Below are 14101 nucleotides of genomic sequence, written 5' to 3' on the forward strand. Positions count from 1 at the left end.
TTTTATACTACCATGTCATAAATATAAAAACAATACGATCATGTGGTGCATTAAGTATTGCAATCTCGTCGATCTCAGCCCGCACATTCGTATCGCGTTCCCATGTGGGTTAACGAAATCCCCATCCGCGCGAGCGACCTACCCTAAAGTCTTGCGGCTGGAATCCGACTTGACGTCCATCGGTGAAAGGAAGAGAGACTAGAGAGGCTTTGCGCATTCGAGTAGAACTGAATCGCACGGAAAATCTTAATTTGACATCCGCACACCAGCACCTTGAGTTTCCGCGGGTCTTTGCCCTACCCTCGTCCCTTCTTTTCGAGCGGCTTTCTCACCCCCATCAACCTTCCCTTGGCACCTCTCCCACCTGCAGCCACTCGCAACCCCATCAGGAGCGAAGGAGCTCCTGTGGCAGTCGGTTGTCGGCTTCTCTCGACTAGGGACATGCGCAGCGACCCGCGGAACGACAGGTGCGCGCCGCACCGACAACCGCGAATCGCTTAGTTTCGGGTAAGCGCATGATTCGCTTCTGCCGCTCTGTTCTCGCTTCGAGACGAGCCGACCCGCCAGTCGCTCGCGACTCTGTCTCAGATTCGGTTGTTCGCTCCCGCTAATCTCGTCATCAACGTTTTCTCTTCTGATCCTCTTATGAAACCATCGGCAACCGGAAGAAAGATCGTCCGTTGGTGATAATCACACGATCGCGGATCCTCTGCTAGATCCCATCAACTGTCAACGCCCTGAAACAAGGAAGACCCATCAGCGCTTATCGAGAGCGCACGTGTTCTTTTCCTTGTTTGCTTCCTGTCAGTCTTCCTCCTTCGTTGACAGACGCAATTTCTCTTTCAAAGGTGGTGAATGTGTTATCCAGTTTTTCTCCTCGTTCGGACATTCGTCGCGCGTTATTTTCACCCTAATAATTCAATGAAGCGATTTTTTTCTTACGATCATTGAATCGCGGGAGTGCCGGTAAAAGTATATATTAATCGTGCTAATAAAACAGTGATTGTGGATTACTGTGATTATCTTGGTGAACGGTGCTCTTGATGAATGTGGTGCTCTAGGAAAGTTTAGACACGTCGGTATTCCGGCATCCCAGGTGGATCCCTCTCGATCATGCACCGAGGACAGGATCTCTTCCGCATAAGTGTGGGAATGCGAGCGACCGCGACGGTCGTCTTCCTGTTTCTCTGCGGATTCATCGTCCTACGCAGAGTCGAGGGTGAGTCAGCGACCTAAATTTCTCCCTCGAGATCGGCCCGCGAATAAATCTGGGATTACCGCTAAGAGTTCTGTGAACTACCTACACGTATGATGCATCATATGCGTCTGACAGGTACTTGTCTAAACAAAATGTACGAACGTGGTTGAATACCGTGAGATATAAATTCAACGCGCAGTCTAATATACCGGAATAAATAGAACATAAAAGAAAACTCGAGGGAGAAATGTCCGAAATTATTCGAAATTGAGTTCGTATTTCATTTTTATTACTTCAAAATAAAGATTGCGCCTCTTAAAAATCGCGTTAAAATAATTATCGCTGTCACTCGATGTAAAAAACGAGGCATCTGCCACAATATAAAAATAAACTCTACCATGAAATCTACTTAACTTACCGTCTAGAAACCATTTTATCATCCATAAATAAACGGATGTAAATGACTATGATACTGTTCGCGAAACAGTTCTCTTCGCAGATTTTAGTCATTCTTAGTTTTGATTGCTGAAAGTTGCTATAATACACATATATACAAATACTTTGACATACTTTAATAATAAAATAATAGTAAAAACGGACAATGGAAAACAAAATCTAATTATGTAATGTTATATTTGAACAATAAAACATTTGATATATGAAATCTTCATTCAATGACAAAATCTTAACATACTTTTTATGTTAAGATTTTGTTATCTCTATCTTTTCGTTGGAATTATTATTATCTAAACAATGGAACTGTAATTATATTGAATGAAGATTTCATATATAAAAAAAAATTTTATTCAAATATAACATTACACAATTAAATTTATATTTATATATAATATACATAACATATATTAATAACAAAATATATACGTTCAAATATATTATACGTTTGCGTATTATAAATTCTGAAATAAGTATATTTATGATACCAACATTAAAGAGCGAAAAAAGAAACAAAAATAAATTTATATGTTGTCAAAATTGTTCACGAAAATGACGAGAATTAGGATGGAAGAAAATGTACAAGCCAAGAAACAGCGTCAGACTTCTTAATGCCTGTCTGAAGAGTTGAAAAGCTCGACGGAAGGAAGCCAGCCGACGGGTGGAGAAAACAATAATGCTCAGCGACCAGAAATTCAGAGAAAAATGCTTTTATACGCGAGTATAATTTCCCCCGTGGAAAAGCAACGTCCGGCTGTCCCACCTGCGATTCAGCGAAACGAGATTTTAATGTTGCACGAACGTGGCGAACATTCGCGCCGTTACTGCAACTCCTGGCGTATACTAGGACGGGGGCCTCGCGTGTTCAAGGCCGTGGAATAATAGCTGCCACCCGTCGCGCACAGCCCCCGGATGTATGCACGGCCATTGAAAATCAGATGAAAGGGAAAGAAACTGACGTGATATCTGTACATCTTGAGGGGCTGCGGGAAAAATTCAAGTCGCACGCCATACACCGCGTTTACCTGCAACCGCGATATATACGCGCCCATGTTATTCGATACATTGTATGCGCCACCGCGTTCGTAATCAAACTCCCGATCGAGTGAAAAAAGGCTGTCCTCGATTGCGCATCGCTGTGAATTTGCGAGGGAAAAGAATAGAAAATATTTTCGTATCTTGTTATACGTCTGCCGTTCCAATCTCGAACGTGTATTATTACACCTCGACGTCGCACGAAAGTGCAAACTGAGATCACGGATTTCGCGAAGATCGATCAGTTACCCTTTACGAGAGAAATGCCATCCCTCCTTGTATCTTAGAAACCTTATACAGAATCTCTCTATGTTATACGACTTTACGCACTGTTGTAAACTGTGCTGGGATAACTTTTCTATTTATATTAAAAATCAGTCGTTTTGTTTATACGTTATAGTAAAGAAATCTTATCGGAATTTAAAAATAGCGATAATATGCAGCTAGTACATCAATATATCACATGCGATGAGCGGGCTCTTTAAATATCCGTGGAGAATAAATTCACGCTGATCCTATCTACGCTATTATACACGATGCATACGTAGATATCTGGTACGGAAAAAAATGTATAAATCGTCGCGAGCTGCTTTCGTCACTGATGTATATCTTTGCATATAAACGACATCCTGAAAATCACTTAACGCCATTTTGTGGCGTTAGTACCGTAACTTTCGTTGCACGAAACAATTTGGAACTGTGTGCGCGCTATATATCATCGCGTGTCATTGATACGTTCAGGAAAAGATTACCTGTATGAGGTATTAAAACACAACTAAAATTGCAACTGAAATAATCCGCGCAATAATACCGCAACTGTCAATCGTGAAAACGTATAATACAATAAAGAAATATTTTAACGAGTAATTATTTATTTACGGTAATTTATTTACCTTGATACAATAGAAATATTGAAAATATTCGCGTATCGTTGTCCGATTTTTAAAAATGATAAACACATAAGATATTTATTATTAAAAATGATAAATACTTTATGGTTCTAAACTGATTTAACGCAATTCTTTCATCATATTCCGATAGAATTAATTTATAATACGATATCTTGAAATAAAATCTTAAATGCATTATATAAGCCTATTGCGCTTACACGTCGTGCGCGTAATTACGTCGGAAATGCTTCAAATTCTAGTAATCTGAAAGCACGTCACGTGTTGGCCAAGTCCCAAGCAAGTTCTAAATCTGTGTGGCCGCTTGCTTGGAAACAAATATAATACGGTAGACTGCAAAACGCGTTCGCATGTGGCAAAAGTACAAGGAAAGCAAGTGCAACAGAAGCTTTCTAAAAGCGGCGACGACCGTATGGAACGCGATATGTTGTATCCGTATAGCAATAATACACATACGTTGGAATAATATAAATTACGAAAGTTATATTGTTTATTATTTCTTTCATAATGTATACTGCGAAATATTTTTCGTTGAAAATGAACGAACCATACAATAGATTCTGATCATATCGATCAGAATTCCAGTCGAGATAACTAAATGTCCAAATGATGGTCGGAATTCTGTGTGATATGATCAGAATTTACTGATTCGTTCATTTACAATCAGAATTTTTTCTCAATGTATAAAATTATGAGTTGAATGAAATCTGCCAAATTCAACGAAAAAAATATATAATACATATGATTAAATATGAGAATTCAATATATAAGAAAAATGTATGTAAAACTTATTAGGTTTATATAAAATTGCAGTTACAAAATAAACGGCAGATTTCATTTAATCAAATAATATTTTCTTTATTAATTCTTTAATTTAAAACGTATCTAATTTAATTATTTTAAAATTATAATGAGAATATTTTGTTTTTAAATACACATAAACATTTCCATAGTACATTTAAATTATTTTAATTAAATAAAAAATAATGTAAAAACCGCATCAAAGAAAAAATTATATTTAACGCGCGTTATTATTTATTATTGTAATTTTTATAATAGCCATATAACCAACAAAAATGATTAGATAAAATTAGCAATATAATTTAATATATACGTAGATTTTTTTACATATTATATTGTAGTATAATCATTTTGTGACTTTCCCCTTATATTTTGCAATACATATCGTGTAATAAGTGAAAAAAGCTTTTCAACTTGTCAGTTTCCAACAATAAACTTTTTAAAGATGTCTATTCATCCTTTTCATAAAAATATGATATTATTTATATCATATGTATTCGTGATGTAAATTCTAATTCGAGTATTTTAGATTCCGGCATATAAAACTTAGTAAATATTTTTGACTTGAGAAAAAAGAAACGTGAAACGATTGAAACGAAAGCTTTGCCACAAAGAAGTACCAAAGTAACGATACTGCATATATAGCATATGTAATACGAATTCCATACTTTTTCACATTTTCTATGCATGGAAAGTTCCTGATATATTTTCTGAACGATAACACCAACATACTGTATTGTTATAGAAGCTAGAAGGTAGGAGTCACAGGATGAATATACTCTTTTTTTTGGAGTACATTCAGATTTATATGTATTTGTCAAAATAACAAATTATCGAAATAGCAAAAATATAAAGAAATCTACAAACTTCTTTAGAAAATTAATAACGTGAATCAGGGCAATTGTTTTGATGATAATTGTTAAAAATATTAATGAGAAACTTGAATAGGGCGAACTTTTATAATTCTCGTAATAAAAACTAATCACATATAAATACAATTATTAATTAACTCTCTCATTATTTTCTACACGTTAATAGGTACGCGTGAATTAAATTAAAAAAATAAAAATTTATTTTTAATATTTTTTCAATCTTACGTCAAATTAAAACTTATTATTCGCATAAATATTTCCATAAAGCATTTGATTATTGACTGGAAGTGTCTCCGACTGTAAATTCTGTCGCGTTAAAATTAATGCGTTAAATTTATGCATTGCTTCGTAATAGAACACCTAAGTTTATGAACTGCGAAATCATATATTTTCGCGAGTATCGTGATATCACTATCTCGCAAGTATTATTTCACTATGCGCAACGAAAGTGAACTATAAATATAGTGATATAGTATAGTGAGGCTTTTGTCACAGAAATAGTTTGTTACTGGTTTCGTTTCAGATTTTGTTTCGCGGCAATCAGAACTTCTGACAACTTTTGTAAAGTTTTATCAATTTACATTTAGAAGGATACTGTCGAGAGATATTAATAACATTCACACCGTGAATAGAAATACCTTTAAATACTTACTTCTCATTGAAACTTTTGCATAAAGGTAAGCAGAAGTACAGATTCTCTCGGTAACGCTATGTCTTCTTGTATTTCTTTTCGAACTTTAATAAGCTACTTGACTTAAGGGTGGACAGTATTTCCACTCTTAACAGAGTAGCGGCATAATTATTCGGAATAATTACATGAATCAACGAGCCGTAAGCAACGAGTTCTGTAAATAGACACTTCTCTATACGGTGTTCTAAACGTATCGTTTTAGACATAAATATTAAAGATCACAATTTGTTTCCTCTTGACAGAAAGAGATCGTATTTTGTGTAAATAATTATTAATTAATTATTTTAATAATAACAATTGTAAAAATAAAATTGAAAAATCGAGTCTATTCAAAAATAAAATTAGATATTATGATCCTTGTATTATTAATTTTCAAACTGCATGTTTAAAATTACGTATACAGGGGGAGACAAAATAAAAAATTAATTACTCCTAAAGTACATTTGTATTTATTAAATTGACCGTGAGAGCACTCGAATGAGGTAATTATATTTTAGCCGCTAATCTCAAGTTTCATGTTACTCACTCGCACTCTTACATAACAGTAGAAATGCACGAAAACATCGCGGTTCTATTTCACGCTTATCAATTCCGCTAGCTTGGGAAGTTTAAATGAAATAAGTTTTTGGATATAGGTGTAGTGTATGTATGCCTTACATAACTTTGGCGTCATCCCCGATGGCGCCGGCTCATTTCACGGCAAGTGTGCTGTAGACGGAAATAATTATCCTCATCACAGGTTCACACGATAATAATATTTAGGTGCATACTTTTCGCGCCCGGTACTTCGCAGCGAAATATGTATATCTCTACGTATTGAGTGTCGCGTATAACAAAGGCGCTGTCATAAAGTACGTTTAATTCCTTTTGTTATTTCGCACTAGAATTGTTACAAAAACCGTAACTCTATTGCCTCGTAAACTATGCAAAATCTCGGACGTTACCGAATCGCGAATCGTACAATTTACCAGCAAGTACGTTTACCTTCATCTATAGTTGCGCAGCTCACACGAACGGCTGCGGTCTTTTGGTTTCCCGTATAAATTTACACTTGAAGGGATAATCCTTATCGAGACGTATCGAGTGATACCAATTTCGGTCGATGTAAATTTTAGGCAAAGCATCGATAAAGCGAGTTAGTTTGCGGATTCGATGAATAGTCTTACGATACATGTCTGTTCTAGAATAGGAAGATTATATATATCGACATATGTGTACTCTATGCCCACACGTATATGCTATACGTTACCGTAAAGTCGTACAAGTTTTCAATAAACTCAAGTGTGTGTGCATACAAATTTTCCAAGCTATGTTTATGATTGTACTAAAAAAAAAGACGTAAGTGATAAATTAAATCTGACGCAAACATAAACAAATATAAATAATAATAAACAATATTAGATTACATGTAAATGTATTTTTGTTAAATTTAATCAGGAAGTAAAGTTAAGTTTAAGTTTTAAACTTCCTTTAGAGACTCATGGATGGATTCCATGATTGAATTTAACAAAAGTATCTACATGCTGTCCCAAGTCACTTACACTTGTCCCAAGTAACCCACATTTACAATAATGAGAAGAACTTATCGGTTTGAGTTAGATCTAAATATTATTTCTATGAGAATTTATATTATACATATCCAGTTCTGTAAACTGCGCCTTATAATTTTTAGTCTTGAAATTTTAAATCTAAATTGGGGTAGTAATATCACAAATTAAATAATGATTTAGTGATATTATAATGCTAATAAACATCTTAAAAAACTGCATATAAGTATTATAGTATAATTAATAGAAATATGATTGTAATATATTTTTTGTTAATTGAAAATTTATCCAGTGTTACTTGATATACTTTTTTCAGTAATATTTTTCAGTAATATTATTATAATGAGATACATAATATGTATAATTTCATAAAAGTAATATGAATTATGAATATAATTATGAAGATCAGGTTTAAACTAGAGCATAACAATTTTTACACACACAAGTAATCTATATATAAATGAAATAATTTATTATATATGATATCAAAGTCCGTCTTTTTTTAAATAAATTGATATCATTAGAAATCAGAATTATAGACAAATTTACACAGCTCTAAATTTATGGAATAGATAGAATTATTTTTTTACGAGAAAGGGAAAGCAAATGGTTTACGAAACATTACACCCGAATTTATGACATCCGTATTATATATTATGACACATATATATTTTCATGGAAAGAATTTCCGTTTTTCACCAAGAGTTATATAAATTGCGGAATTTTCTCTCTCTCTCTCTCTCTCTCACTGAAATATTATATTATTAGTAACATGGTACTTTTAACAATAGTTGGGCAAAATTTTAAGCCATATAAAAAATATGACATATTGTTAGCCGGTAACATTAAGAGACAGTGAAATATCGTTGTTGTTCAAAATAAAACATCTACGATTAATATTGGCGAGAAACAATTTAATTAATAATGTTAACATGCCCAATCATCGTCAGGAATATATTGAAAGATCGAATACGTATGTGACGTGTACCGTATAGTACATAAGACAAACGTTTTGGATTAAAGTCCGTGACTTGTATTTTCTCAGAACAGGTAGGGGTGATAAAAGCATATCGACAGTAATTTTAGTTGATGGATATAATAAATTTGTACAATTTATCGTGTAATTTTTATCCAAATCGTTTTTAGACGTTAATAACAAAACTTTTAACATTCACAAACTTACTGGCTTGTTTTAAAAGACTCTACATATCGTATATGAAAGCTTTAGTCGCACCTGGGAACATTTGTTTTCTCCGAAGTATGCAGAATAGACTAAACTCATATACTTTTTATTCGGTTAAGCAACTTTTTGCATTTTAACAATATAAAATTAACTATTCCAGTACGACATCTGGCAAGATGAAAAAGAAAGTTGATTTATAGAGATATAAGATAAATTAATTAAATATTATAATTGATCATTAAAAGATTAGTTGTATCGTAAAGTCATCAATTTACATATTTATTTCCGCGAATTATTTTAAAGCCGTGATGATTTATATCGGTTTATTATATAACATATTCTTGTGAACGACACGATAAAAGTTGCAAAAAGGATGAAAACTCTTTAACGTCAGAAAAGAATTCTTTAACATCGTTTGATCGTTTCATGGCTTATCGCACAGAATTAAAATTTAATCGATGGATTAAATTCAAGTAGTTTATTCACATTATCCTATATACATCAATATTTTACATATACTATACACATATATTAGTCCATATATTAATGTTTTCCATACAAAAAAGTTTAATGATGATAAAAATCATAATCAAGTATTATATTAAAATGTTAAAAAGTTTTAAGAATATTAATAATAATAAAATGTCAAAAGAGCTGTATCCTCTTTATAGGAAAATAGGTAATAGTGAGAGTATTTTGCATGTAGTGTTTCAATTTTAATTTATTATTAGGTGTTAACATAAGAATTATGTCTGATCAAAATGTGAAAAGGATATAATGCTTGAAATGTTTCGTAGAATAATCGCTGGTAAAGTACGCTATAAACACCAATTTATGTGATGAAATATTATTACTATTATATTATTACTACATCACTAATAAATTATGCATGGAGATTATACTGCTTTAATAACAATTCCATTAAACAAACATTAAACGTGATTCACTTCACATGAGTGCTATAAATAATAAACATTAGATATTGTAGTTTATTTTAATTACGAATATAATAAGTTTTACACATATCTTTAATATCATAACAAATATCAAACTTATAAATCAAACTAACGTTTATTTGAAATATCTCTGAAAGTTAATTATATTAAAGTTATTTTTTTATTTCTCTATATAACATGTGATTTACAACAATAACATATGTATCTATATATAAATAATGAAGTTTATACACACGTCAAACAATACTCGTTGAAGAGTAACATGAAACGGAGAATATATCACTACAATGCAGAGGTTATTGGTATATAGTGTTTGAATTTGATATTACATATCATAATGTTGTATTTATGTCGCGCTGGTATAACTATGAATTAGGTGTACAGATTGCAATACGTGCACCGTATATTATTATCATCATGTGCGAATACTATCGACCGTATTTTGATGAAGATACTGATTACGAGTGCGAATATGCTCATCAACTTCACATTGAATTCACTACAGTTACATTATCATGTTATCACAATAAAGTACAATGGAATTATGTTTCTTAGCTTGTAAATACATGGGTATAAACCAAAATAACTATGACTTGATTTTTCTCCGTGATTTGTTTACACATAGTGATAGTACAAATTATGATAAAACAAATGTGTTTCTTTTTCATTATTTATTACTGATACTATTCTTCAACAACGTTTTATATATTCATAAAAACGTTAACTTCAATCCATCGAATGTGTAAAACAGATTATAAGATATTAGTTTGTAATTATGGTACTTTTATCTAGATGGTGTTACTTAAATAATGTATTTTTAGCATATTACATCTCTTCATAGATTTTTCGTGCACTGGAATACGTAATAATTTAAAAAAATCATATTTTAGTTAAAGCTTAAAATTAAATTTTAAGCATTAAAAGACAATAGTAAATGATCAAGAATTATTATAATAAAAACTCGGTTGATAAAAATATGTCACATCACGTTATATTCGCGTTCCGCCATCGTGATATGGAAGACAAATGATTACAAATGTTATGGCATTTTATGTCACGCGCGAAAAGTTCTTTGTACTAGTGAAGAAACTATAATGGATCGTTACATACAAAAAGAATGAAATTTTGGCGGTATAAATTATAAATAAAAGCAGAGAAAAAAGTTAATGTTTAAATTTTAATTATTTTCTCCGCATTGATTTATTTTTTTAGCAAATCTCATACTGATCAAGTATTAATTTCTGTTCTCCGAACTAGTTGATTTAATTATAATATTCTGCAATTTATAAAGATAACTGAAAAATATTTTCAGATAACGATTGTGTTAACACGAAATGTACTATAGCTTTGCAATTTTCTATGCTAGGGAAGAAAAGGCATAGAAATACGTTGCAAGAAATGAACATGAGAAAAAGTTGCATTTACATTTATTCGAATTAAAATTGTTTCGGACTTACGCTGCATCGTCTTTCATTTGCTGTGGTGCCGTAATCGCGCGAACGACGAATTTGCATATGGACGCAAAGAATTTTATTTCTCTTTTCTGGTAACACACACATTGTCGTTATGGATTAATTTTAAATACGCACGCAAAGTTTTACGCATTATAGTAATATTTTTTGAAATTCCTCTTGCAGTAGGTATACCTACATAAAAGAAGCAAAAGTATGAGTTGATTCACGCAAAGTATTTATAACAATTCCGTGACTTTCAAGAGAAGAATTACAGTTACTACAATTTCTTATTCGTTATTGCAATAAAATTCTCATTATCAAGATCATTGATTTTATATATTCAAAATTGTCTTTGAGATTTGTTTATTTGTAGCATTATTGTATTATTTTTATCGACAATGAAAACTTTTTTAGAATGCATGATGGTTTATTTAAAATTTTGTATTTTTAAAAAGCATTTTCTTCTAGATATGAAACTATTATTATAAAACTCAAAATATCCACTTTTATTTTTATAATATAAGAAATTTTATTAGAAAGTATGAGCTAATTCTCTTATTTCAAAGTCCTGTAGGATATATCAAATTTGCTTCTGATTGCGTTATTGAAATATTATTATATATATATATATATATAAACTAACGTAATTGTATAGATTTTCGTTTTAATTTTGCAAAATTAAAACTATATGTAAATTGTTCAAGGATTTTTCTATTCGGGTTTTATTTTCGTTGTTGGCGTAATATTTTTTAATAGGTCTAATTGTATACGTTGATTATGTTGCATATTACAATTTTCATACTCATTTTAATTTAAATTTTATAAAATGTTAATCAAATAGTATTTCTCATTACATATTTTATTATTAATAAATAATCATAGCTTTTTTGATGCAAAGTATTATTAAATACATTCTGCTTTTCAAGTACAAGTAATAAATGCTTAATTGCTTATAAAAAAATTTGGATATAATAAAAAAAATATAATTTTTATATAAATTTTTTTTTTTTCAAAATTAAATCACATAATCTGCAACTATTTAAGTAAAAGGAAAAACCTATAGCAAAACGGATTAACTATTATCAGGTTTAACTCTTTTGCATTACTGCTGAAAGAAATTTAAACTTAAAAAATTTCACATCAGAAGAGTGTAAAGTTTGTGACATCGTGTTCATCTTCCACAAACTTCTAAATTTGATTTTATATTGCGTTATTTGTTCACATTACTGTCGCGTACCGACGGAAAAACGTCATAATCAGAAAATTTAAACTTTTTTCCATCATTGATGTAAAAAAATCAATATCGATATCAAATGCTTATATTATACACGAACTATCCAATCGAACGCTCTGTAACTCCTGAAATTTCCGAAACTACGATTGTAACCGCCGCAACGTATCCAATGTATTTTACACTCGGGGGATGCTTATACCGTTGTGCATAAAACACCACTGTATTCTCTTGTGTGTCTTAAAATTTACAATAACTGTAACGACTTGACTTTACGCGTTGCTGAAAATTTTTGTATGTCACGTGCCATGCACGTTCTATTTTGCTTATGCTCGGCCCGCATTTCTCGGCGCCTAGCTGACACATTAATTTGTAAGCGTGTCAACCGCGGCCCCGTTTGTCTCGTGCATGCTGTTAATTGCGAGCTCGCAACACTGTCAAGTGTGCTGAACAGCCTGCTTAATGATTATATTAATGGATCGGACATTCGCCGCAAAGTTGAACGTTTTATGCAAAATTAATCATGCAGTATGATCGAACTAATTTATCAGAAGATCCCGTAACGAACAGAATGTTAATCATGCTTATACACGTCATCGTACGGATAAAAAAATCAGCGACCTTTTCAACTACGCGCAATTTTCTCATTATATTAAATATTTATATCTTAGAAATAGGAACATGTGCATTTTTCTAGATACACAGAATATCCCCGGATTTTCTGTATACAGACTTTAACAGCGTGTTCTACAAATCAAAATAAGAAAAAAATGTTATATGAATTAACATAAGTCCTAAAATGTTTGATTAAAAAATTATAACAAACGTATAAAATGTATAAGAATCAATTTTACCTAAGTTTGCATTTCAAAATACCGTCCATATCAATACAAACTTGACGTTGATGTCATTTATCATCTTTTTTTGCAAGGATGGAAAATCTTCATCATAAGATTGTGTTTGTTATAATTTTTTAATAAAACATTTTAATCGATAAACTAGAACCCTATATCGATCGAAGCTAGATCTTAAATAATCAAATAATTCAATCTTGAATTACTAAATATGCTATTATATGTACATGACATATATACCACACTTGTAGTCTAACAAACTGCGCAGATTCGACTCCCGAGGTAATATTTTTCACAATAAATTTAATTACAATTTTTTCAGCATATTAACATCTTTGAAATATGATGCCTGTTTGAGCATCGAAATTATTAGAAATTAATTTAATTCGCGAGATTACTACAGTGGTTTAATTGCGTTTATATAGTCCGGAAAATTTTCGGCGCGCAGTTTGTTAGACTACAAGTGTGATATATATGTGTATCATGTATTGTACATATATAGCATATTTAGTAATTCAAGATTGAATTATTTGAGCATTTAAGATCTAGCTTCGATATAGGGTTCTAGTTTATCGATTGTATTCTCGCATGTACGGTCTAAAAATGAGATTATTAAAACATTTTAAGATTTATGTTTGTACAATTTTCTTTTTCATATAACAGAAAAGTTAAAGTTTGTACGAATTAAATCCGGGAACGTCCTAAATATCTTTTGTTAGTCTAATGATAACACAATTATGAATTCATGCGTAAATTTTCTACTTGGTAAGTATATTATGCGATTCTAGCTGACAGATTTAATAAGTAGAGAAAAATATAAGATTTTCAAAAGAATATCCATATGTTATCGCGATCTAGAACCTTAAAAAGATTTTTACTATATCAAAGCTAGAAAAGAAAGAGAGAAAAATAAAGAAC

At 31.5% G+C, this 14101-nt stretch overlaps 1 protein-coding gene across 4 annotated transcripts in view; it reads left to right on the forward strand.

Moving 5' to 3' along the window:
- The first annotated feature begins 426 nt into the window (after positions 1–426).
- nrm (neuromusculin) overlaps positions 427–14101 on the forward strand; it is a 179384-nt gene continuing 165709 nt past the window's right edge. For all 4 annotated transcript variants that reach the window (XM_018449123.1, XM_018449124.1, XM_018449121.1 and 1 more), the window contains exon 1: positions 427–1219. In XM_018449123.1, the coding sequence (XP_018304625.1) occupies positions 1114–1219 (106 nt within the window). In that variant the 5' untranslated portion in view covers positions 427–1113. The remainder of the gene's footprint in view (positions 1220–14101) is intronic.

The sequence above is a fragment of the Mycetomoellerius zeteki genome, unplaced genomic scaffold, assembly GCF_001594055.1.
Source record: "Mycetomoellerius zeteki isolate Tzet28-1 unplaced genomic scaffold, Tzet1.0 scaffold232, whole genome shotgun sequence".
Lineage (NCBI taxonomy): Eukaryota > Metazoa > Arthropoda > Insecta > Hymenoptera > Formicidae > Mycetomoellerius > Mycetomoellerius zeteki.